The sequence below is a fragment of the Protopterus annectens genome, chromosome 1.part0 (genome assembly GCF_019279795.1).
Source record: "Protopterus annectens isolate FY-2018-M chromosome 1.part0, PAN1.0, whole genome shotgun sequence".
In the NCBI taxonomy this organism is placed as follows: domain Eukaryota; kingdom Metazoa; phylum Chordata; order Ceratodontiformes; family Protopteridae; genus Protopterus; species Protopterus annectens.
Window position 1 is genome coordinate 495,479,576 of NC_056725.1, and position 24,847 is coordinate 495,504,422.

At 46.0% G+C, this 24,847-nt stretch overlaps 1 protein-coding gene across 5 annotated transcripts in view; it reads right to left on the reverse strand.

Annotated features, from left to right (window-relative positions):
• Positions 1-24,847, reverse strand: part of CAPN11 (calpain 11) — a 1,381,576-nt gene that overhangs the window by 263,299 nt on the left and 1,093,430 nt on the right. For all 5 annotated transcript variants that reach the window (XM_044060753.1, XM_044060742.1, XM_044060725.1 and 2 more), the window contains one exon: positions 13,392-13,457. In XM_044060753.1, the coding sequence (XP_043916688.1) occupies positions 13,392-13,457 (66 nt within the window). The remainder of the gene's footprint in view (positions 1-13,391; positions 13,458-24,847) is intronic.

The following is a 24,847-nucleotide window of genomic DNA, read 5'->3' on the forward strand; positions in this document are numbered from 1 at the left end:
AGGAAAGGAGTAGGAAACAGTGGCAACTCTGATGCAGGCAGTATTGTACAGTGATAGGCCAGTGAGTTCCCATTTGACAGAGCAACAGATGAAGTAGGGTACATCTGAAGAGGACATGCCACAGGAAGATTAAATAGATGGCAGGGAAAGTGTTCTTAGTATGAAATAAATTATCTAAGGAAGAGCTGCTTAATTTAATAGACATGGATAGACACATTAAGATCAATGAAAGAAATAGATTACAGAAAGCAAGTAAGACCCAAAATGTTAGACAGTTGATAAAACAGATGAACACAATAATAAAAACTAGTTAGAGAAATTATTGTAATGTAATATAAATAGGATACATTACAGTGAAGCAAAATTAATAACAGTTAAAGTCTTACCACAAAACCACAGGGCAATAAGGGAAAGGAAGGGAATAAACGAAATGCCACCATGGAAACACTGAATAGAGAACACTATAAAGCAATTAAGACAAGAAGTATCCCTATTAGAAGAACATAAAAGAGGAAACAAAGTCAAAAATACTTACAAAGATGGTCGTGGCAAAAACAATGCACAGTATCTAAACAGAAAATAATATATCAAATAACACTGCAAATTAACTAAAAATAGCACAGGCAGAAAAATTTAGAAGATACACAGATAAACATAAAGGAAAAGTACAAAATAAGCAATCCATTGAACACCCAAAATAGTTTTATAGAGAACATAGAAACAAAGCAAAAGGAAAAGAAACATCATGAAAAAAGAAATAGACACATTCTGGAGAAGTATTCATGAAGACCCTGCGGAACACAACAAAGAAACTGGCTGGAGAGGAAAATTAAAAGCAGTAACAAGGTATTCTAATGATGGAGATATGAAATGGAATGAATTAATGAACAGAGAAACTGAAATAAATTTAAGAAAAGCTCCTAAATGGAAAACCCCAGGCCCAGATACAGTCTCTATCTTTTGGCTGCAAGTATTAACATCTTAGCAAAATTTAGCTGTAAGCAAGAATTACTTAGATGCACATCCTGAATGAACACCATCCTGGTTAACAAACAAATGATACTCCTTAAATGTGAACTTGCAAGACATCCTAAAAATTATAGGCCAATAACTTGTCTTCCAATGATATACAAATTATATACCGGAACTGAAGCGGACAGGCTGCAGTCATTTAGGAAACACTCAATAGGCAATAGAACAAAAGAGCAAAAAAAGAAAGTCATATGGAACAAAGGATAATTTTTTGCTAAATAAAAAATATAACAATAAACTGTAAAATGTATGGCATGGACAGATTACATAAAAGCATTCAACAGCTTCCCACACTGAAGGATAAAGGGAATGCTTACATATGTACAAGATAAACCCTACACTGATCAATTACATTGAAAAGAAGTTCTCACCATAACGTTCCATCTAAGTAGTTGTACTTCATTTGTCTTCAACTTGTAGGTCTATGGATCCGAATCGGATCCGAGACGGCCGCATCACTAGCATCTGATCCAAACTCCAAGCTCCTCCCCTACCCATAATGCCCCCGTCTCCTTCCTTCCCGCAGATAGTATTTGCTGCTCAACAAAACATAAGCTCGACCCAATCAGACCTTACCACTAACGGCTCCCCAATATCCCTAAGCCAAGCATAATAAGGAGAGCCACTATAATGTTCACCTCCTATATACAAGATTATGACAATAGTAACAACGTCAGGGGGAAGGAGGGGGGATGGTTGAAGACAAATGAAGGACAACTTCTCAGATGGAATGTTATGGTGAGTACATAACTTCTTTATCTGAAGTAGCTGACTTCATTTGGTCTTCAAACTGTGAGACAGAGTCCCCAGCTACTAACACTTGGGTGGCCCTCATGAAAGGATATTCCGGAGCACCGTGGAGCCAAAAGATGCCTTACTTCTGGATGCAATGTATAATTTGTAATGTGAGATGAAGGTATGAGATGAGGACCAAGTAGCCGCAGAGGAAATATCACCAGGTGACACCCTGGACCAAAAAGCCACTGAAGTGGCCATAGACCTAGACCTGGTGGAATGTGCCTTTACTTTACCCAGACGGATAATCCCTTTGTCAGAATATGCTCAAATGATACATTGGGACATCCAATGAGCAATGGTCACTTTAGAAATTGATTTGCCTAAGAATGGCTTCGAATAAGAGACAAACAACTGATCAGATTTGTGAAAGGATTTCGCACTGTGTAAATAAAATCTTAGTTACCTATGTACATGCAACAAATGTAGTTTACATTCACTCTTGTTTTGGAAATTAGGAAAGAAAACAGAAAGATTGATAGTTTCGTTGATATTAGTTTCGGAAGCCACTTTGGGAAGAAAGGATGGATTAGTGCTCAGGAAAACTCTGCCCTTATGGAAAACCATGTAAGAAACTTTGATGGACAAAGCTTGAAGTTTTGACACCCTCCTCGCAGAAGTGATAGCCATCAAAAAGGCAGGCTTCCAAGACAGATATTGGAGGTCTACTGACGCTGCAGGCTCAAAGGGGGGGGGGGGCACTAGAGTCTGAAGAACAAGGGTGAGGTCCCATGGAGGTGTAGTATCTTTCACCGGGGGTCTCAAAAGAAAGGTACCATGAAGGAAGGTCTTGCAAAGCCTAGAAGAGGCTAGGGAAACCATGCTTTCCCCACATGGAAATTAGAGATAACAGCCAGTTGGACTTTAACAGTAGGAGAGCCAGCATCCTGATGAAAGATACCCGCCAAAAATTCTAAAACTGCTGTGATCGGAGCCATAAAGGGATCGAAGTCCCATGGAGAAGCCCATAAGGAAAACCGTTTCCACTTGCTACGATATAATTTCCTCATGGAAGATTTGTGAACTGCCACCAAAATGGTTTTAACCGGAGAAGATAAACCAGGAGTCCTAATCATTAATGGAACTGGAGCAGCCATGCGGTGAGCTTCAGACTGTCCAGGTCTGGGTGAGGAATCCCCGAGGGATGAAAAATGAGATCCGGAACCAGATCCAAAACGCATAGTGGAACAACCAGATGAGACCAAAGGTAGGGAAACCAGACTTGGTGTGCCAGAATGGGGCAATGAGGATCACTGTACTCCCCAGCCTGCGACCTTTCTGAAGAAACTTCAGAATGAGAGGTAATGGGGGGGGGAGGGTAGGCATAGAGAAGACTGGGAGGCCAAGCATGAACCAGTGTGTCCTTAGGGGCTTCCCCCTGAGGGGGGTTCAGAGCGAAGAACTCGCTGCACTTCGCATTGGAAGGAGATGCGAAGAAATTGCAGCAAGGCCAACCCCACTTGAAGATCTGTTCTGCTACTGAAGGATTCAGAGACCACTTTTTAAGGCATGAGAATAGTCCTGCTGAGTCTGTCCGCTAGGATGCTGGACCATCCCGGGATGTGCGTTGCCACCAGAAAATGGCCAGTGGAAATCACCCATTCTCTCACACTCATGGCTTCGTGACAAAGGGGGTAAGACCTGGCTCCACCTTGTTTGTTGATATACCAGACTACTGACATGTTGTGTGACTGGATCGCAATAGTCCCTAGAGGAAGATGGGCATGAACGGCCTGCAACACTAGAAGAACCACCCTCATCTCCAGGACGTTGATATGCAAATTGGTCTCGGAAGGGGACTACGTGCCTTGGACTGTCCTTCCCTAGCAATGCCCCTCCACCCTAGTTGGGAGACGTCCGTGGTCACTGTGGTTTTGGGAAAGAACGAAAGGAAAGGGACGTCCCCTGACAAGGTCTGGGGAGAGAATCCACCAGCGAAGAGATTCTCTGCAAGCTCGAGATATATGGACTGGATGGGACAATTGTAGGTCTAATAGAGACCATTGAACTGCTAGCATCCACTGGAGAACTCGCATGCGAAGTCGTGCAAAGGGTAGAAGACTGATTGTGGCTGCCATGGAACCTAGAGCCCGCAGAACTGTCTCCGCTGAGGGAAGCCGAGCCTGAAGAATGTAAGAAACATGAAGTCTTAGATTGTGTACCCTTTACGGGGTGAGGTAAACCTTCATCTGGATGGAGTCCAACCGAGTTCTGATAAAGTCTATCATCTGGACTGGAGTCAATAACAATTTGTTGAGGTTGATAGTAATGTCCAGAGTGTTCGCAAATACAAGGAAATAGTCCCTGGCTCGGCAAAGCAGACACTTGGTAGGGACAGCAAGGAGCCAATTGTCCAGGTACAGAAAGACCTGAATTCCCTGAAGCCTCAGGTGAGCAGCTACAACCACCATCACTTTGGTGAACACCCTGGAGGCTGTGGTGAGACCAAAGGGGAGGGCCCGGAACTGATAGTGATTGGCCCCCAACAGGAAGCGGAGAAATGTGCGGGAGCGCGTGTCCATCTTGATATGATAGTATGCATCCAATCCTCTGCCTGCAGGTAGGGCAGGATGGTGTGAAGGGCGACTATCCGGAATTTCTCCTTGGCTACTGACAGGTTCAAGGTGGAAAGATCCAGAATGGGTCTTAGGTCCCCTGTTTTCTTTGGTACTAAAAAGAACCTGGAATAAAATGCCCAATCTGGACTGGTCTGAGGGGATAGGTTGAATGACTCGCTTTCTTAGCAGCTTGTCTATTTCTAGTGCTGCTACCTCCCTTTGCACAGGTGGAACATCTGGGAGGTGTTTGGGTGGGAGAGATGGATCTACGAACAGGATGAATAACCTCTGGATATGATTTGCAACACCTAACGGTCTGCTGTTACGGACTCCCACTCCGTTGGATGTAGCAAAAGACAACCCCTGACTACCTCCAGAGACAGGCAGTCGGGCAGCTCCTCGGGGCTGCTGCTCGGGCCTGTCCGAGAAGGGTTCTCGAGACCCGAAGTTTCTCAGACCCCCTCTGCCTCTGGGCTGGTATCTATCATAACCCCCCCTGCCTCTGGGGGAAGATGAGTCCTGAGTGCCCTGGGAGAACCAAGATTCCCAGAACCACATCTTCTTTGCCCCTCACTAGTTCCTAGAGAAGGATCCCTGAGGGGCGGAGAAGTGGATCCCAATGGCAGATAGTGTCTTCCTGTCCTTCTCACTCTGGACCAGTGCATCATGTACAGACTTCCCAAACAGGGAAGAATCATCTTAGGGGGCATTTGCGAACAACGACTTGAAGGGTTCTGAGAAATGACAAAGCTACAGCCAGGCATGGCGCCTCATGGCAACTTCGGAACCGGCCGCCCTGGCAGCTCCTTCCATAGCACGGGAAAGGAGGTGCATAGACATGTTCGCTACTGCTTTCAGAGTGGCCATATATGCGGAGAACGTCTTCTTGCCCTCCGCCAACATGGACTCCAGAGGCGACTCAGTGACTTCCTTGACTAGGTCACTCTGTAGTCAGATAACATGCTCCATATAATTCAGAGCCCTTATAGTAAAGGTTGCTGAAGCATACACCCGCTTCCCCAAATGGTCCATAGTCCTCAACTCCCGGTCAAGAGGATGGACCATAGAGCTCTCTTGCGTGAGGTCTTTCTTGGTGGCGGCTGCCACCACCATAGAGTATACTGGGGACCCCTTACTCAAGCTAGTCCTGTCTGGTGAGGGACTAAGTATCTTGTCTAGACACTTGGGAATAGGCTCCATGGTGTCCAGTTCCTTCCATACCTGAGATGTTATAAGGTCCACAAGAGGGTCCGCGGGAGGGGATACACAGGAGGTAGATGGGTCCATGCCGAATGCCTCTAGGAACACTAACTCATCCGGAGTAGATTTTGGGGCGGAACACCCCCCCCCCTTTTGACAAAGGAGTTCCATGATGTAATCCAAAGGAGACACAGTTGGGGTGGGTGACCTGGGGGAACCCTCCCCTTCCTCCAAGTCAGTGTCATCCGTGAGGGACTCTGGGGGAGGGGGGGGCAGAGTCCAGGTACCTCCTTTTGCACGTTTGTTTGTGAAGAGCCTCCTCAGTGGGGCTTTCTATGGGGGATTCACAAATCTTTTGTTGCTCTCGAGTGGCAGCTCCCTGAGGCAAAGCGAGCACAGGCTGTCCCTGAGAGGACAGGAAGGTCAAGGCCATACCCAGAGCCGAGGGAGTCGGGGCAAAGTCTGAGGACGAGATGGTCAGGGGTCTTGACGCACTTGAGAGAATCCTCTCCACCACGTCAAATGCCAAAGAGGAGCGTACATCCTGAGAAACAAGTAAAGGAGCCGCCTCCCTCAGATCCAATTGGGGAGTCAGAGCCGAGACTGCAGGAGCCGAGATGCCAAGGGGGGAGACTGTGCTCTGACAAACTCGTAGCCGACAGTGCCCCCTCGGATCCGATGCCAAGGCTATGGCTCAGAGAACTCAAATCCAATCCAGTCGGATCTGACACACTCATGGCAATGGCCAGCGTTGCGGTACAAGGTACAGTCGGTGCCAACCCCCCCGACCCAAAGTTCAGCTCTACTTGATTCTTAAGTAGACTATTCTGTATCTGTAAAGCCTAGCACTTGCTCCTAAAGTATTTTTTTACTTTGATATAGCACTTTTATTATACATAGTACCCCACCAGCCAAAACCCCTTTCGATCACCCACATCCCCCGGAGTCTTTTTAAAGTCTTTGTCTATTCCTTCTAGCATGTCGATGGATCAGTTGCTAGTGTCCTCTCCTGCTCAGCTGGTGAATCTGGGAATATTGAGGCAATGTTACAATTGTCTCATGTATACGGACAACCCTCTCCTTCTTCCACCAAACACAAATACATGCAAAAGATGCAACTATATAGCCAAACTGGAGGATGAGCTCTCTCAACATAGGACTGGCAAGACCAGACTGGAGGAGAAGGTAACCACACACACCACAAACCCAGTCTCACATAGTGCTATCAAAACATCAGATCATACACATAAATACACAAAGACATACTCGGAGGTTCTGATCAAAAATCTACCAAAACAGCAGAGGCCACCAAAGCAGACATCCAAACAACTGCCACCTCAGGACACAACACAGTCAACACACAGACCACATAGTCAGTGTGCCAAACAGTCACAGCCCTTAAGGCCAAACACAATGCCAGACACTCGTCATTGGTGACTCCATAGTCAGACACACTGACGTCCCGCTCACCAGATTGAGTAAGGAGAAGGTCACAGTAAGCTGCCTGTCAGGCGCTAGAATCCGCCACATAACACAAGCACTCAGGTCTCTCAACAGCAGGTACAAGTACGACTCTGTCATTGTCCACGCTGGTGTGAACGACCTGAGACGTACCTCCTTGGACTACATGAAAAGAGACATAGAGGAGCTCTCTGATTATGTAGCCCAGGCAGGTATGACCCTGACCTTGAGCAGGATCCTACCTTCACCAAGAATGATGCCACAATACAGAGACAAGATGATCAGCTTTAATAATTGGCTTCAACTCTGGTGTCCTTCAAAGGGGATCCAATGTCTGTCTGCCTGGGATGACATGCTGGACAAGCCACGCTGCTTCGCAAGGGACGGCTTGCACCTGTCACCCCTGGGCTTCCGGATATTGGCAAAGGCTCTTGCCGCCCCCATAGTGCCTTTTTTAGGCAAGGCTCAAATTCTAAACCTACCACCCTAGTACACAAAAAAGGAAAAAAACTAAGGGTAATGTTGCTCAATGCCACAAGTCTCAACCTCAAGATGCACGCACTCGAGGCCCTTCTCAGTATGGAGAACATCGATGTCTGTGCTGTGACTGAAACCTGGTTCAAGGCTCCAGAGAGCACCCCAGCACTATCAGGTTTTACCTCATATCATGCGTTCTGGCCCCAAAATCCGGACAACACCAAGAAGGGAGGGGGGGTGTCTATATTCATCAAGGACACCCACACCTCAAGGTTGGTGGCAACGCACGATGCATCGGAGACCATCCAGGTGCAATTAACCATAGGCAAAACTGCTCTGCAATTTGTAGCATGTTACAGGCCACCCTCTCAATCTCAGGAACCTCACATAGCTTTCCTGAAAACACTGGAGGGGATAAATGTATCTCCAAACACCATCATACTAGGTGACTTCAACTACCCAAATATAGACTGGGATCACTACTCAAGCCACAACACTCTAGCCCAAAGGTTCCTAGAGTTCATAAACTCAAATGCCATGGAACAACTAGTCACCATCCCCACAAGAGGAGAAAACATACTAGATCTCATCATCACGAACATGGGGTCACAATGTTCAACACCGGCAGTATATCCCTCACTGGTGAGATCAGACCATAAACTAATCTCACTGGAAGTCCACATCTCCCCCCACCTGAGATAAAAAAGACCACAGTGAAGAACTTCTCAAAAGCTGACTTCACACTTCTAAAAACTGGTGTGGTCTCCTTTAAGGCCCCAGAGCCTGCGGAAACCATTACTCAAGCCGCTGAATCACTTACAAATGCCTTCTACCAGCACCTACAGGACTGCATGGATCAGGCAATCCCAAACAAAACAAAGACTCTTTGTACCAAAGGCAAGCGTCCAGTCTGGTGGACCCCAGCCATAAACAAACTCTACAACAAAAGGAGGAAGCTACTACAAGATAGAGCAAAATCCTTAAAAGGGAAAACACCTTTGATCATTATAAGTAAAAAACTAAGAGCTCTCATAAAATCATCCAAGGCAAATTTTGAGAGAAAAGTCGCTAAGGACTCAAAAGACAATCATAAGGCCTTCTTTAGCTATGTTAGAAACCTGGGAGGAAACTCCCAGATATGCTCAGAATTAGTTCAAAATGATGTAAAAATTACTGAACCTACAGACATTGTCAACATACTGGCTGACAGGTTCAGTGCAAACTTCTCCCAAAAGGTGAGATATCTGTAGCAGAGGATTGTAACCCCCCAAACATCTCAAAAGCTCAGGTGAGAACTGCTCTCTCCAAGGCAAAAAACACAGCATCCATGGGACCAGATGGTGTCCCCGGTTGTGTGCTCCACGAACTCAATGAGGAATTAAACCCACAGTTAGGGCAGCTGTTTAATCTTAGCCTCACCTCAGGATACGTGCCTAAGGAGTGGCGTACGGCAACTGTGGTCCCACTTCACAAAGGCGGTGCCTCCACTGACCCTGGAAATTACCGTCCCATCAGCTTGACAAGCCTGATCTGCAAAGCTATGGAGAGGATCATAATGGAACTCATAAATAAAGACATAGGGGACTTGCAGACTTTGGATCCAACCCAGTTTGGCTTTGTCAAAGGCAGATCATGCCTTTTAAACTTGGCTGACTTTTTCGAAACAGTCACCAAGGCCATTGATGAGGGAAAGGCAGTCCACACAGCCTACCTTGACCTGGCAAAGGCCTTCGACACAATACCCCACTCAGGTATCATTGAAAACCTCATCAGCTTAAATGTAAACCCATACGTCACAAGATGGGTTGCAAACTGGCTAAGTGACAGAACCCACAGGGTCAGAGTTGCTGGTGCCATGTCAGACTCAAAGCCTGTCACAAGTGGTGTCCCACAGGGCTCTGTCCTGGGCCCACTCCTGTTTGGCATCTACTTTTCAGAAGTACAAGCAAACACAGGAGGATTATGGCTGACAAAATTTGCAGATGACTGCAAACTGGGCGCCATAGTTGAGAACACATCTGACACAGATATCCTTCAGAAGGGTCTTATAGAAACAGATAACTGGTGCCAGAGCCATGGCCTAAAATTAAACGCCAAAAAATGCAAAGTCATACCCTTTGGGAAAAACAAGGTTACCCCTAGCTACCATATAGGCGGCAACCCACTGAGCTCAGAAGAGGTTATCAGGGATCTGGGGACCCAGGTTGACAGTAACCTTTCGTTTGACACTCACATTGCCAAAGTAGTTAGGAAAACCTTCTACATTGCCCACCTGATCATGAAGGGATTCACATCTAGATCAAGGGAAGTTATAGTCCCCCTGTACTCATCACTCATCAGACCAATGATTGAGTACAATGTCCCATTCGGAATGTATCTGACACGACACCTGCAGCAACTGGAAAGGCCCCAAAAATTCCTCACCAAAAGGATAAAGGGTCTCAAAAATATGTCCTATGCTGCCTGACTGAAGGAACTCCAGCTCTATTCAGTCGCTTTCCGTCTGCTCAGAGGTGACCTGTGCCTGACATACAAGGCCATGTCCAACCCAGAATTGATGAACATGCTTCACCTCAAAAAATCTAGATCCCTCAGAACTACAAGGGCGGGAGACTTAAACCTTGACACGGTTATTAATAGGACGTGCTGGAGGGACAGATTCATCACCCAGAGACTCCCTATGCTGTGGAACAAAATCCCGGTACATGTGAGGCAGAGCACCTCGCTGGCTTTGTTCAAGAGAAATCTTGACCAATGGATGGGAGATCGCAGATATACCCCAGGGATTATCTCAGTGTCACTGCTTGACAGAGCCACAGCAAAATAATGGGCATAGTATCCTCCAAACTAAAGGGGTGGCGAAAGCCACAAAACTCTGGGCTAGGCTTATAAATGCCCTTGGGCAGATAGCCTAGTATGAACCTATGAACCTATGATCGAAAGACTCTAAAACAGATGGCTAAATCGGAGAAGAAGCTATAGGGGGTGAAGAACGGATGCGCGCACCCCACTTCGGAGGGAGAGGGGGCTGGCAAGACTCCCATCTGGATCTGGGTTCGGATGAACTTCCACATCATCCTGTCCATCTCTGCCTCACTAAGGCTACAGGTGGATCGGGAAGAGGAAGCCAGTGACACTTGCCGAGGAGTGCCAATGATGGGAAGCTCTAGGTGGCCTAGATACTGCCGGTACAGGGGAGAACCTGGGTGATTGGAGCCAAGGAGTACTAGGTCGGGGGGAGGGTCTTTTACTTAACAGGAGGCCCCGCCGGAGCCGAACGGTCCTGAGACCACTTCCTGGTCTTATCCTTTTTCTATGTTTGTCTCCTTCCCCAGACCTCATGGCAGGAGTTTGAGTCCCAGAGGCCTGGAAAGGAGAAGTGGTGGAAGCTGCAGTAAAGGAGGTTGCCGAAGCCGAGGTTGTGGGGACAGCCGTCCCTGATGTGGGAAGTAAACCCTTCATGACTAGCTCAACCCTCCTGTCCTTAAAGGCCCGTGGGTTGAAGCCCATGCAAACAAATAAGACAGGAGGTGAGCAAATGAGCAGTGCCCAAACACACTACTCACGGAGTGTGGCCATCGGCTGAGGAGAGCTTATCGCCACACTCTGCGCACTTCCTAAACACTGGCTTGGGGGTTTCAGCCATTTTTTTTTTTTAAACAATTGATGGACAACACAAAGGTTGTAAAGGTTGTAAAGAGAGGATAGGGAAAAAATCTACACTAACTCTGCAAGAAAACAGCCTACTTACCCACAAAATGCTAGGAGCTCTGCGACCATGATGCGTAGCTTTTCAGCAGCAAACAAGATCTGACGGAAGGAAGGAGACCAGGGGAGGCATTATGGGTAAGGGGAGGAGCTTGGAGCTCGGATCACATGCTAGTGATACAGCCATCTCAGATCCGGATCTAAAGACCCACAGGTCGAAGACCAAATGAAGTCCACTACTTCAGATGCAACTATGAAACAGTGGTAAACCAGTCTGCAATTAAGCCAAGACAAAGGGCAAATTATTATCCCATATCCCAGAGATAAAAATTCAAAGGAGAATATTCCAGCGATTGTCACCACTGGTATTTTTTGTTTGGCCCTTAACCGATTAAGCTGTTTGTTTAACAGATTTGGCCATGGTTACAATTTGGCTCCCAGAAAACAACCTTGTTTTAAAGACTTCTCATCTACACTTTGTGGATGACTTAAAACTGCATAGTTCAACAGATGAGGAACTGAAAACACAAATGCAAGTGGCTAAACCTTTTTCAGAAGAATGTCATTCAGTCTTGATAAATGTGCAAAAGGAAAGCAGGAAAGGTGCAGCTCCATGAAATATCAACCTGGGACAGAAATGTGATACATAGGTACTTCAGCAGGAAGAAGGGTTTAAATATTTGGAAACATCTGCAATAAAACATAAAAAAGATGATAACTAATACTGAAAACTGCCTTGATATCTAGGAATAAAGTCTAAGCTATAAATCAATTTGATCTTCCTTTTCTAACTCATAGTTTTGGGTGACTGACTGGCCCAAAAGGTATTGGATGGGTTGGACAGGAAAACAAGAAAAATATTTCATGCTTATCAAATGATATTTAAAACTCAGTGTATACCAAAAGTTTATATATTCCTTGCTATGAAGGAGGTATGGGCTTCCTCGAAGCTGATTACATGTATAGATCTGTAGTCATTGGGCTATACACACACACACACACACACACACACACACACACACACACACACACACACACACACACATACATACATATACACACACACACACCTGCTGACCTCACCATATCCCAACACAGCAACCTCATGCTGATCAGGACTTGATATGGGAATGGTTAAAGACAGGTGAATTGAAACCAAAAGATAATAATGGCAGTCCAGGACAGTGGACTACATGCACGTTGGTTTGCAAACTCCACTGAACACGTGGGAGGAACAGAAAAATATAGGTTCTATAAAAAAAAAAAAAAAAAAAAAAAAAATGGAAATTACATCTTGTTGCTGGATGTGATGCACTCATGGCATACGGCCTGTATACTGAAAGGCACAATAATGCGGCAAGGCTGTTGCACTGGAGATTGTGCAAACACTAAGTAGTTGAGATGCACTGGAAACAGGAACCACAAAGAATTACCGAGAATGATGGATTTTTATATTACATAGTTAATACCAGTTGCAAACAGCTCAAAAAACAGATGCAACAAAACCAGATGTAGTAGTTCTGGAAAAAAAGACAACAGCAGCACTAGTTATTAAACATACTTCACCCAGTGACTACAGTGTCTTATGACAGAGATACACAATGTCATAAAATACCAGGATTTGCAGACAGCAGTTGAAGAAAGATACACAGAGAGTTCCAATAGTAGTAGAAGCAACAGGCCTAACAAAAACAAATTTACAGTCACATTTACATATGCTACCAACGTATGCAACTCTGTATGAAATGCAGGAGGAGTCAGTTCCAGGCACATTGTGGGTGCTGCAAAGAGCACTTCTGGCTAACAACAAAGATTCAGTTTAAGAATTAGCAGTTTACACAGTTGAAAAACGCATACTGCCATTCAACAACTACAGTAGTCGCAGTAGCTGACAGCAGTATAGAAGCCAAGTATGGTCATATGGTGTCAGTTCTTCTATGAATATAAGGCATTGTGGTGCACAGCACTACAGTACAATGGCTACAAAGCCTAGTAAGGAAACAAAGTCATTATGGGACAGGTGACAATCATACTTCCTGTGCATATAACCACTTCTCTGCAACACAGCTCCACGAAGCAGTCTGTGATCCATACTGGGCAGCAGGACAAAAAACTTTCTCTACAACAAAAGCATACATAAAGACAATCATAAAAGTGTACCTCTCCTGCCAGTTGTGAGAACATATTTTTGAAGCCAGCATCAACGGACTCTTCTGTAATGTCTTCCTGAAATTAAACAAAAAAGTTACTTGCTTTATTTTTCTATTTCCTCTCCTGTATACAATTGTGTGTTTTCAGTGCCTTCTTTCTTCTTCACAGGTATACTTCTCAAACATCTGTTTTTAAGTCCAAAATACCACATTATTCCACACGTTACAAATGTCTAAATTATGTTTACTTTTGTTCCATTTAATTCAACTTGCACAGAAGCCCCCAACAAAATGTTAACAGATTTCTCATTGTTCATGAGAGTCCTTCTCCCAGATTTGTCCAGTGATTGTTGTTCCAACTTACCATAAGGTGGTGATAAGCCAGCATTATTGTCTCCCCCTTCACCTAAGAGTCCGGAACATAAAGCCTGAGGTCTGATGACATAACCACACAGTTTATTAACCTTTTGCCTAAGATGCTACCTGTTAATAGTTAAAGCTAATGCCTGAAACTGTCCTGCACATGCCTGCAATGCATTCCCCTTTTTATTCAACAGCAGAAGACATATCTAGGCTTGACTTCAAAGTTAGGTATCATTAACACTAGCCCTACCAGGGTCTAACTAGACTGATTTTTGGTTACCTATGCAGTTACACACTGGCTACCTATTATCTAGAAGTAAAAATAATATACCAGCAGAAGAATACTTCGATACAACATCTGAAGAAGTCTAGCGCTGGCATAGACGAAAGCACTTCACTGCTAATAAAGTCTCCATTTTAGAATATATTTTCAGTCTGGATTTTGTGCTCTCCTGTTGTGAATTCGCCTGATAATATATTACTTTTACTTGTGGATTATTTACCTGTGGTAGTTTGAAGGCAGTTATTGGATACCTATTATCTAGCGTACATAATCAATTACACTCGGGCAGCTTATGACAAAAACAAGAAGTTATGTACTCACCATAACATTCGATGTATGAAGTCCATCTCGCCTCACATTCTTACCCGTGGGTTCGGAGCCGAGGTTATACTCTAGCTCGAAGTCTTTCAATTGACTGGGCTAAGAAGGTATCCCATGCTGCACTGCTCCCTTTTCCCAGATCTAGTTTGCTGCGAGTTCAGTCACTCACTTAACACATAGAGAAGGAAGAACATACCAACCATAAAGGAATTTTGAAACCATACCTAACCCCTAGGTCCTCCAGGATGGGGTTAAGTAAGAATGTGAGGTGTGAGGCGAGATGGACTACATACATCGAACGTTATGGTGAGTACATAACTTCTTGACGTTGTGTAGTCCAATCTCGCCTACATTCTTACCCATGGGACAGCGTCCCCAGCACCTGAATCCTGGGAGGCTCAGTGGAAAATACTCCTGAGCACTGTGGAACCAAAGGAAGTCCTGCCTCTAGACACCAAATCTAACTTGTAGTGAGTAACAAAGGTGTGAGGAGATGCCTATGTAGCCGCAGCACAAATATCATCCATAGATAACCTGCCCTGAAAGGCTGTAGATGTAGACACAGATCGGGTAGAGTGAGCCTTCACTCGAAATGGTAAATCTCTGCCACCTGAAGCATAAATGAAGGAAATACAACTGGAGATCCATCTAGACAAGGTAGACCCAATCCTGTTTTCTGAAAATGAGACAAACAACTGATCCGATTTTCTAAGATCCTTCGTTCTATGTAAATAGAATCGAACTTGTCTGTGCACATCCAGATCATGAAATTTAAATTCTGCCCTGTTAGAGAACTCTGGAAAGAATACAGGTAGTTCAATGGATTGGCTGAGATTACTAACTGAAGCCACTTTCGGTAGAAAGGAAGGGTTTGGTCTGAGAGAAACCCTGTCCTTGTGAAAAATCAAGTAAGGTGGTCTAATTGATAAGGCTTGAAGCTCCAAGACACGTCCGGCTGAAGTGATGGCTACCACAAAGATTGTCTTCCAAGTCAAATATTTTAAATCACAAGTGGCTGCAGGCTCAAAAGGGGGCGAAGTGAGACATTGTAGAACAAAATTTAAGTCCCAAGGCATAACTGGGTCAAAGACTGGAGGACGAAGCAGCATAGTGCCCTTCAGGAATGCCTTACAAAGTCTATGTGCGATGAGACTAGGCTCATCAGCGATGTGAAAAGTGGAAATAGCCGCCAACTGGACCTTAATAGTTGCAGCCGCTGATCCCTGGTTGAAAAGCATGGAGAGGAACTCCAGGACTGACAAAACTGTATAAGGATCAATTTGTCTTGCATGCGCCCATATGAAAAATCTCTTCCATTTACTGGAATAGATTTTTCTGGTGGAAGGCTTATGGGAGGAAGACAGAATATGAACCACTTCCGGTGAAAAATGATGAAGCCTGACTAATGATGGAAGTGGAGAAGCCAGGCTGTCAACCAGAGGGTCTGAAGAGAGGGATGGAGCTGCCCTGACATATGAGTCAGCGGATCTGGTTGTGGGTCCAGAATCCAGGGGGCGTCCCCATTAGGTAGGGATGGAGAAAGGGGAACCAAATTTGACAAGGCTAGTGTGGAGCACTCAGAATCATCTTGCTTCCCAAAGATTGCGCTTTCTGAATAACCTTTGTCAGCAGAGGAACAGGAGGGAAGGCATACAGTAGACCGGAGGGCCAATCGTGAACTAGAGCGTCCCTGGGTGACTCCCCCTGAGGAGGGATAAGGGTGAAGTAGCTGCTGCATTTGGTATTGGGAGGTTTGGCAAATAGGTCGCAGCAAGGCTGACCCCATCTGCGGAAAATCTGCACCGCAACCTGATTGTTCAGGGACCACTCGTGAGGCATCAGAATAGCCCTGCTCAACCTGTCAGCAATCACATTGGACTTCACCGGAATGTACGTTGCTACAAGAAAATGTTGGGAAGCCACTGCTCACTGCCACACTCGCATGGCCTCTCTGCAAAGGGGGTATGACTTGGTTCCTCCCAGTTTGTTTAGACATCATACCACCGACATATCGTATGAGTGGATCGCAATTGTCCCGAGGGGGAAGAAAGCTCTGAAGTGCTTGCAACACTAGTAGCACTGGTCTCATCTCCAGGACATTGATATGCAGCTGCATCTCGTGTTCCTGCCACGTGCCTTGGACTGTCCTGCCTAGATAATGCCCCCACCCATCTGGGAGGCATCCGTGGGGGACGGAACGAAGGGTTTTCCCGTAATGAGGTTGCTGGTGTGAAGCCACTAGTGAAGATCCTGCTTGCACCTGTCTGATTATTATAAGATGAGAAAGCGGAAGATGTTGTAGAGACCACTGGAAGAGTAGCCACTGAAGGAGCCTCATGTGCAGCCTCGCCAGAGGAACCAGCATAATTGTAGCAGCCATCGTCCTCAACAATTTGAGGACCAATCTTGCCTTCACTCTTCTCAAAGGGAGCAATGCGTACACCTGTTGTTGTAAACTTTGAATCCTTTCTAGTGGTAAAAACGCCTTCATGAGCACGGTTTCTAACTCGGCACCTATAAAGGTGACACACTGCAAGGGCAACAAGGCAGACTTTTCCCAATTTAGAGTGATGCCCAGTTGTTGACACAGTTTGATAGTGGCATCTCTAGTTTGTAGTAGTAGATGCCTAGTGGTGGCAGAAAGGAGCCAGTCATCCAGGTACGGAAACACTTGGAATCCCTGATGTCTCAAGTGAGTCATTACCACTGCCATACATTTGGTGAACACCCTGGGGGCTGTGGTGAGACCAAAGGGCAGGGCACGAAATTGAAAATGACTGGCTCCCAGCCAGAAGCATAGATGACTTCTGGATGCCCTGTCCATCTTTATATGGTAGTAAGCATCCTTGAGGTCGATGGAGCACATCCACACTTCTTTTCCCAACAATGGGAGAATAGATTGCAACGTGACCATTCGGAACTTGGACTTCTTCACATGGGTGTTCAATCTGCTGAGATCCAAAATGGGTCTCAGGTCCCCTGTCCTTTTCAGCACCAAAAAGAATCTGGAGTAAGTCCCTAATCTGATCTGGTCTGAGGGGACATGCTGGATGGCTCCTTTTCCTAGCAGCTTTAAAACCTCTGAAGCTGCAGAATCCCTTTGATTGGGTGGAACTTCTGGGATTTTTTTGATCAGAGGGGGAGTTGGAGAAGGGAATGCGATATCCTCTGGAAACTATTTTTAATACCCATTGGTCCTGGAGTGATACCTTGCCAGACCTCTGGGTATAGTGAAATGCGACCCCCGACTGGCTCTGGAAACGCACAGATGGGCCTCCCATAAGGAGCGCTGGTAGGGAGAACCATGAAAGGAATCGCGGTCTCCCTGGTTATGCGGGCCTCCTCTGGCCCTAGGGCGGGGTCTACCTGAATTACCACCCCCTCCCCTGCCTCTGGAGGGGGACTCACCTTGAGCCTCATGAAAAACCTCTGTGATTTTTTGAACCACATCTTTCCACATAGACTTGAAGGCCACCGCGAAATTACAGAGGCGCATCCAGGAGTGTCTCCTAAGAGCAACTCTCGAACTTGCTGCCCTACCCACTCCTTCGGCTGCGTAAGAGATCAGCCTCATGGAGGAGTTAGCAATAGAGTTGAGGGTAGACATCTGAGCGTTGACCTTCTGAGCCACTGCATCAGAAAAGTTACCCTGCAGAGTACCTCCAAGCTCTTGCAGGAGATCTCTTTGGAGCCGTGTAAAATGTGATAAGTAATTTAATGACTGCAGAGTAAAGGCCACTGAAGAAAACATACGCCTCCCATACCGGTCCATGGTCCTAGACTCCTTGTTAGGGGGATGGACGGTAGATGAAGTCTCAGCCAGTTCCTTCTTGGTGGCCGCTGCCACCACCATGGCATCTACAGGAACTCCCTTGGATAGAAACTCTTTGTCAGAGGGGGCAGACAAGAATTTGTTGGGTCTCCTGGGGACTGGTTCGACAGAGTCAGGGGTTTCCCACACCCTTCGACAAACCAGATCCAGAAGTTCGTCGAAGGGCGGAGATAGCCAGGAGGTGGAGGGCTGAGCCCCAAAGGCCTTCAGGAACACAGACTCCTCCTCGGAGGGAGCTTTGGAGGGCCAGTCACCCCTCTGCTTCAAAATTTCTAGGATGTCAGAGAAAGAGACATCCTCAGAGGATGACTTGGGGGACCCCTCCGATTCCTCGAGGTCGGTGTCTGACGTGAGGGACTCATCTTGGGAGTTGATGTGCTTCCTCTTGCACGTTCTTTTTCTGGGTGGCTCCTCGGGCAAAAACAATGAGGAGCCCTCAGAAATATGGGGACCACTCATGGGGGTATCCTGAAGCCTTGGGTCACCGCTGTCAAAAGATAGAAGGCGATCAGAGACCCGCACTGGAGCTGGAGGGGACAGAGTGTCAGTGCTGAATGATGCGGCTGAGGACCTGGCCAGCGCACTCCGCATGGCCTCGAAAGCTGGTCCCCCCAGCCGTGGAAGTCCTCGGAGCAAAAGGGACCAGGTCCGAAGCAGGGGTCAGGCTCCCCCGCGCCGAAGCACCGAGAGGGAGGCTAGGAGCCAAAAAGTGTCCCGAGGCCTCCCCCTCGGGTCCGACCGAGGAACCATGAGTCCCGAACCCTGTGGATGGAGCCGACGGGGTTGGAGCTGAAGCCAGAGCTGATAAGCCAGGATGGGTCATCGGAGCTGACCTAGGGACATCAGATGGCGCCGACCACTCTGGCTCCGAAAGCTGAGATTCGTCCGGAGGAAGTATCAATGCTAGCTGGGTGACAGGCTTCAGAGCCGACTGGGCTGGAGCCGAAAACAATTTTGCCAGTACCGGTGATTGGTGCAGTTTATCTACATCCACATCCGAAAGAGTCCTGGAGGACCTAGAAGATAAGGAAGGAGATCTAGACCTCCTCTCCGAAGGAGACCTGCGAGGAGGAGAGACCGGCCTAAAAACTGGAGACCGGCTCCGAACTAGCACCTCCGCAACTAGCTCCGAGGGACTTGGAGCCGAAGCAGATTCTGTAGATGCACTAACTTCCTTCGGCACCAAAGACAGAGGAGCCGAGGATGCCACAGTAGATTTTGCTACTTTCTCCGGAGGCTCCGAGGATACTGATAGAGCCGGAGATTGCTTTTTAGTCTTGGAAGTTTTACTCTTAGAGGGAGAGGACCTGAAGCTAGAAGCCCTTCCCAAATCCTCCTCGAAGGAGGGTTTCAGAAGTCCTTTCAAAATTAGTTTGTTCTTCCTCTCCTGAAGAACATGCGGGCTAAATGCATGGCAAAATGTACAAGATTCCTGAAGGTGAATCGCCCCCAGACAATAAACACACACAGAGTGCCCCAACAGTGACTGACATTTTATAACCACATTTAGTACATTTCTTAAAGCCCGAGGGCTTATGCTCTTTTGTATCGTTAGACATAGTGAAGGAAACTGAAAAGCCACCAACCATGAATATAGAAGCCACAAGTGCGAGAACTAAAGAAAAACAACAGACACCACAAAAAGACCTCTAACTTAGGTGGTCCCAACAGGAACACAGGGAAAGAACTAGGCCCTCTTAACTTACACGTCCCTAACCCGAGGGATAGGTACCTACTAACAAGAAACACAGAAAGAACAGGGGCGGACTAGGTCCTCTAACTGAAACGGGCCTAGCCCGTATGGAAAACGGTTAGCAGGACACCACAAAAGAACAATGCCATGAGAAAAACTGTACACCAGATTATCAAACTAGCACACACACAACACACAGCTATGAAAACAGCTTTTTTGAAGCAAGAATATCTCAATAAAAGACAAAAAGTTATACTTAGCCACAGCCAAGAGTGAGACCACATCTGAGCTACACGAGTGGCAAATGAGATCTGGGAAAAGGGAGCAGTGCAGCATGGGATACCTTCTTAGCCCAGCCAAGTGAAAGACTTGAGCTAGAGTATGGCCGAGTCGGAGCAGAGGTTCGGCTCCGATCCCACGGGTAAGAATGTAGGCGAGATTGGACTACATAACATCAAAAGTTATGTACTTACCATAATGATAGATCCATGTTGTCTGTTACTGTCTGGTTCAACCTGTGGATTATTGGATCTGAAACCAGCCATTCCCAAAGATTTTAGCCATCCAAGCTACACACACTCTATCCACAGTAACTTTGTCTTTCTCTCTCGCTCTCTCTCCATTTATCTCAGATTGAGTTTGCCCCTCAACAAAATTTCAACTGTAATCTTCTAAGATGACACACCAAGGACCCCAAAAGGATGGTAAGGGGTGAGATGCCACAATTCGGCCATCCAATGCTTAGGAGAAATACAACACAGGAAGGGTAAAGGATGGAGGGATGGTTGAACTGGACAGAAACAGACAACATGGATCTATTGTTATTGTAAGTACATAACTTTTGCAACCAGTGCCTCTTCTGTCTAGCTTCAAACTGTGGGACAAAGTCCCCAGCCAAGTATCAGCCCGGGGAGGTCCAAGGACAGAACATTCTGCAATGGGGTGGAACCAAGAGAGGCCATAGACCTCGACAGTATATCCAACTCGTAGTGAGACACAAAAGTATGTGTATCCACCCAAGTAGACGCAGCACAAATGTCATCAATAGAAACTCTCACGAAAAAGGCCACAGAAGTAGCCATAGCTCTGGCAGAGTGACCCTTTAGCTTACAAGGCAAATACTTTCCTCTCAAACTATATCCCCATGAAATGCAATCAGAAATCCATTTAGATAAGGCAGACCTAAACAGTGGCTTTCCCAACTGGGCCTTTGAAAAGGAAACAAACAGCTGGTCAGATTTCCGAATGGACTTAGTTCTATTCAAATAAAATCTCAGCTGCCTGGGAACATTAAGACAATACAGTAAACATTTTCTCTTGTATGAAAAGTTGGGGCAAAACACTGGTAAATGAATGGCTTGATTCAAGGTGGTTTCTGACAAAAAAAGCTAGGATCCATTCTGACAGAAACCCTATCCTTATGAAAGACCAGATATGGGGAAAATGAGGATAAGGCCTGCAGTTCTGACACAAGACTGGCTGAAGTGACAGCCACCAAGAAGAGAGTCTTCCCAGACAACAACTTCAGACTGTCACTGAGGGCTCAAAGGGAGGACCAGTAAGGATGTGAAGCATAAAAGGTAAATCCCAAGGAGGAACAGGATCTTGAATAGGAGGTCGCAACAAGAATGTTCCCCTGAGAAATGATTTGGAAATCTTCAAATCTTCTATGGGAATATTTTCTCTGCCAATATCAATGTTGGAAATAGCAGGTAACAGAAATTTAATAGTGGAATAGCTAGACTCAGTCTGAAACAGATCAGCAAGGAAATCAACATTGGCATCCAAAGGCCCAGAAAAATGGTCCACACCTTTAGGGGATGCCCATAAAGCAAAACACTTCATCTTACTAGCATAAACTTTGCAAGCAGATGGTTTCGGGAAAGAGCACAAAATGTGAACTACCCTATCAAAGAGGTGGAATTTATGGCCATCAGAGGACCTGGAGAAACCATACGTTAATTTGAGAGACCAGAGGTTAGGCAAGTCCAAGCCCACTGGATGAGAAATTAGGTACAGAATGGGATCTAGCACCCAGAAAGAGTACCTCAGAAGAAGCTACAGGAAAAGGAACCACACCTGATGGGGCCAAAATAGGAGCAATGAGGATCACAGTCACTCTGCTATGGGTGACTTTCTGAAGAAACTTTTTTGTCAGAGGAGTGGGAAGATAAACATACAGGAGACCCAGGGCCAAGCATAGAGGAGAGCATCCCTGGGTGAGTGTCCTCTGGAGGCACTAGGTCATAACTTTTAAACTTGGTGTTGGATAGAGAAGCAAACAGATCATAACATGGAGTATTGCAACACCGGAAAATCTAAGCAGCTATGCTCAGATTAAGGGACCACTTATGATAAAGAAGGCTGTTCCTGCTCAGACAGGCAGCTAAAATGATGGATCTCTCTGGGATGTGTGTTACTGCCAGAAAGCACTGGGATAAAATCACCTATTGCCGAACTCTCATGGCCTCCTGACAAAGAGGGTGCGACCAGTTCGGATACCAAACCACAGACATATTGCCCGTTTGCACTTATTACCACATAAAGTTGCACAAACTCATCCAAGAATGGCAACACATGGCAATGCTGATGCCAGCAGCTCGGGATCTGCCATCAGCCACATTAGAACGCAGGTGCACTGACACATTGGAAATAGACTAATGTGGACAACTAAATCTTTTGAGACTTTAGAGCCTGCTGTGTATTAATTATTCTTGATACTTCAGACATGAAGCCCCACTGAAGCCTTGACAAGTGAGCCAGGTAATTTAACATCCTTAGTGCAAAGGAGGCTGATGTGTAGGCATGCTTCCTTAATCAGTCCAACACCCTGAATTCTCTGTTAGAGGGATGGAAAAACTCTCTTCAGAGATGTCCTTCTTGATAGCTGTTGCCACCATGATGGCATCAAAGACAGGACCCCTATTCCAATGTTGTTGATCCTTCAGAGGTGGGAAGATCTTACAGGGCTTTTTTAGTATAGTCTCCACTGTATCAGATTCCCCCCAGGCCCTCCACAGCACTAAGTTAATAAGTACATCCAGAGGGAGAACAACCCAGGATATGAATGGGCCTACCCTGAAGGCCTCCAAAATACAGACTACCCTGGAGATAGGGTTTCAGCTGTCAAACTTCCATGTGATCACCAAAAGAGACATCTTCACAGGGGGAATTTGGGAACCCCTCTCTTTACTCAAAGTTGGTATCCTCAGTGAGAGATTCCTCCATGGAATCCAGATGATTCCTTTTTGCATCACCTCTTTTCATGACACTCCTTCTCAGGGAAGTCCAGAGGAGAGGCAGGGGGCACTAAGTGCAGGGTGGTCTGAAGGCCTATTGGTGTGGACTGTACCTGAGCAAACTGGTGCGAGTCCACAGACAAAGACAATGAAAGGGAGAGGAATGCCAGGTGACACAGACAACTCCACCTTCAGTCCAAACAGCACCCTGTCCACTACTATGGAAACAGAGACTGAAACCAGCTACCCACAGTCCAAACCCCAGGGATCCAAAGACTTTAAGGAAATAAAAGACTCAGGCGTCACCTCTGTTTGGCCTGGAGCTGAGACTAAAGCCAAACTATTCAGTGTTGAGTCTCCAAGAGGGAGAGATGACTCCAGGACTAGAAGCATTGGGAACCCCACCACCCCAAAGTCTCTGCTTCAAGATCACAGGAGTGAAGATCAAGGTGGGGATGGCAGCCAGAATCGGCCATGTGGTAGATCCAATCCCTATGGTGGCAATGCAATCGAATCTGGAAACACCAGAGCTACAAGGCCTGAGAGAGAAAATAAACCAGTCGGAGCAGAAGCCTCTGGTCTAGGAACAAGGTTGATGGAACCAGACCTAGTTGCATCTGGCCCTGCAAGAAGGACTGTATCAGCTGCTCCAAATCTGTGTTCTAATACTCCTGACAAGTCAGACCGACTGGGCTGAAAAGGTTATTGAGAAGGGCTTGGAAGCTCACCTACCAGTATAAGGCTCCGAGGACTGGGCCTGAGTCAGACAGGGTCAAATCCAGTATGTAGAAGGGGAAGAGTCAGGGGAAAACTCCCTAGGGGTAAAAGGTGAAAAATGAGAGGGAATCCTGCCCAGGAAGACCTTTTGGACAGGAAAGGGCTAGAAACACCAAGTTTCAGAGAAGAAACCCTTCCCAGTTGTCAGCACTGACAGGGAACTGATCCAAGGAGACAGATCCGATGCCAGTCCAGCTGGAGTAAACAAAGATCTTTGGACCTTCAGATCCAGCTGGTTGGTAACAGTGTGTCACTCATTTGCATTCCCCTTTAAGCATTTTGGGGTCTTTAACACCCTCCTTCTGACCCCAAACACTCTTGTTCAACTTACTAGCAGGAGCAAAGGATGAAGTCATATCTCCAGAAGTCAAAAGACCCTTATGGACTAGATTAGCCCTACACTCATCAACAGCCCTGGTGCCAAAGTTGCCACAAATGCAGTAATCGGCCTCCAAATGAGAGGCCACAAGGCAGTAAATGCACCAGTAATGTGTGTCCTGTGATGGGAGCTTGTGGCCACATGCCACACAATTTTTAAAACCTTTATCCAAGGACAAAAACACCACACAGTAACACTAACATAGTAGCATACAAAAATACTACTATTAAGGAAAAAGCCTACTACAAACTACTTTTTTAAAACTAACATGCATACACATATTGAGAAACATTGCAATGGCAAAAACTGACCAAGCATTAGCAAAGAAAGCTATCTATTAACTAAACCTAGTCAAACCTAACAACTTTCTTTTAGACTGGATATTGTTAAGGCTCTCATACAGTTGACATTGTAAGTTAGAGTTTTAAATTTGCGTTTGTTCTTTTCATTTGACACTATCAGTCTGGATAACTATGTTTTAAAAGAAAAAGAAGCTTCATTACCCTTTCAGTCCCTTGGTCATAGTTTTTGAAAGGATCAGCAAAAAAATGTTTTAGAGAACTGCAAGCAAATCAAAAC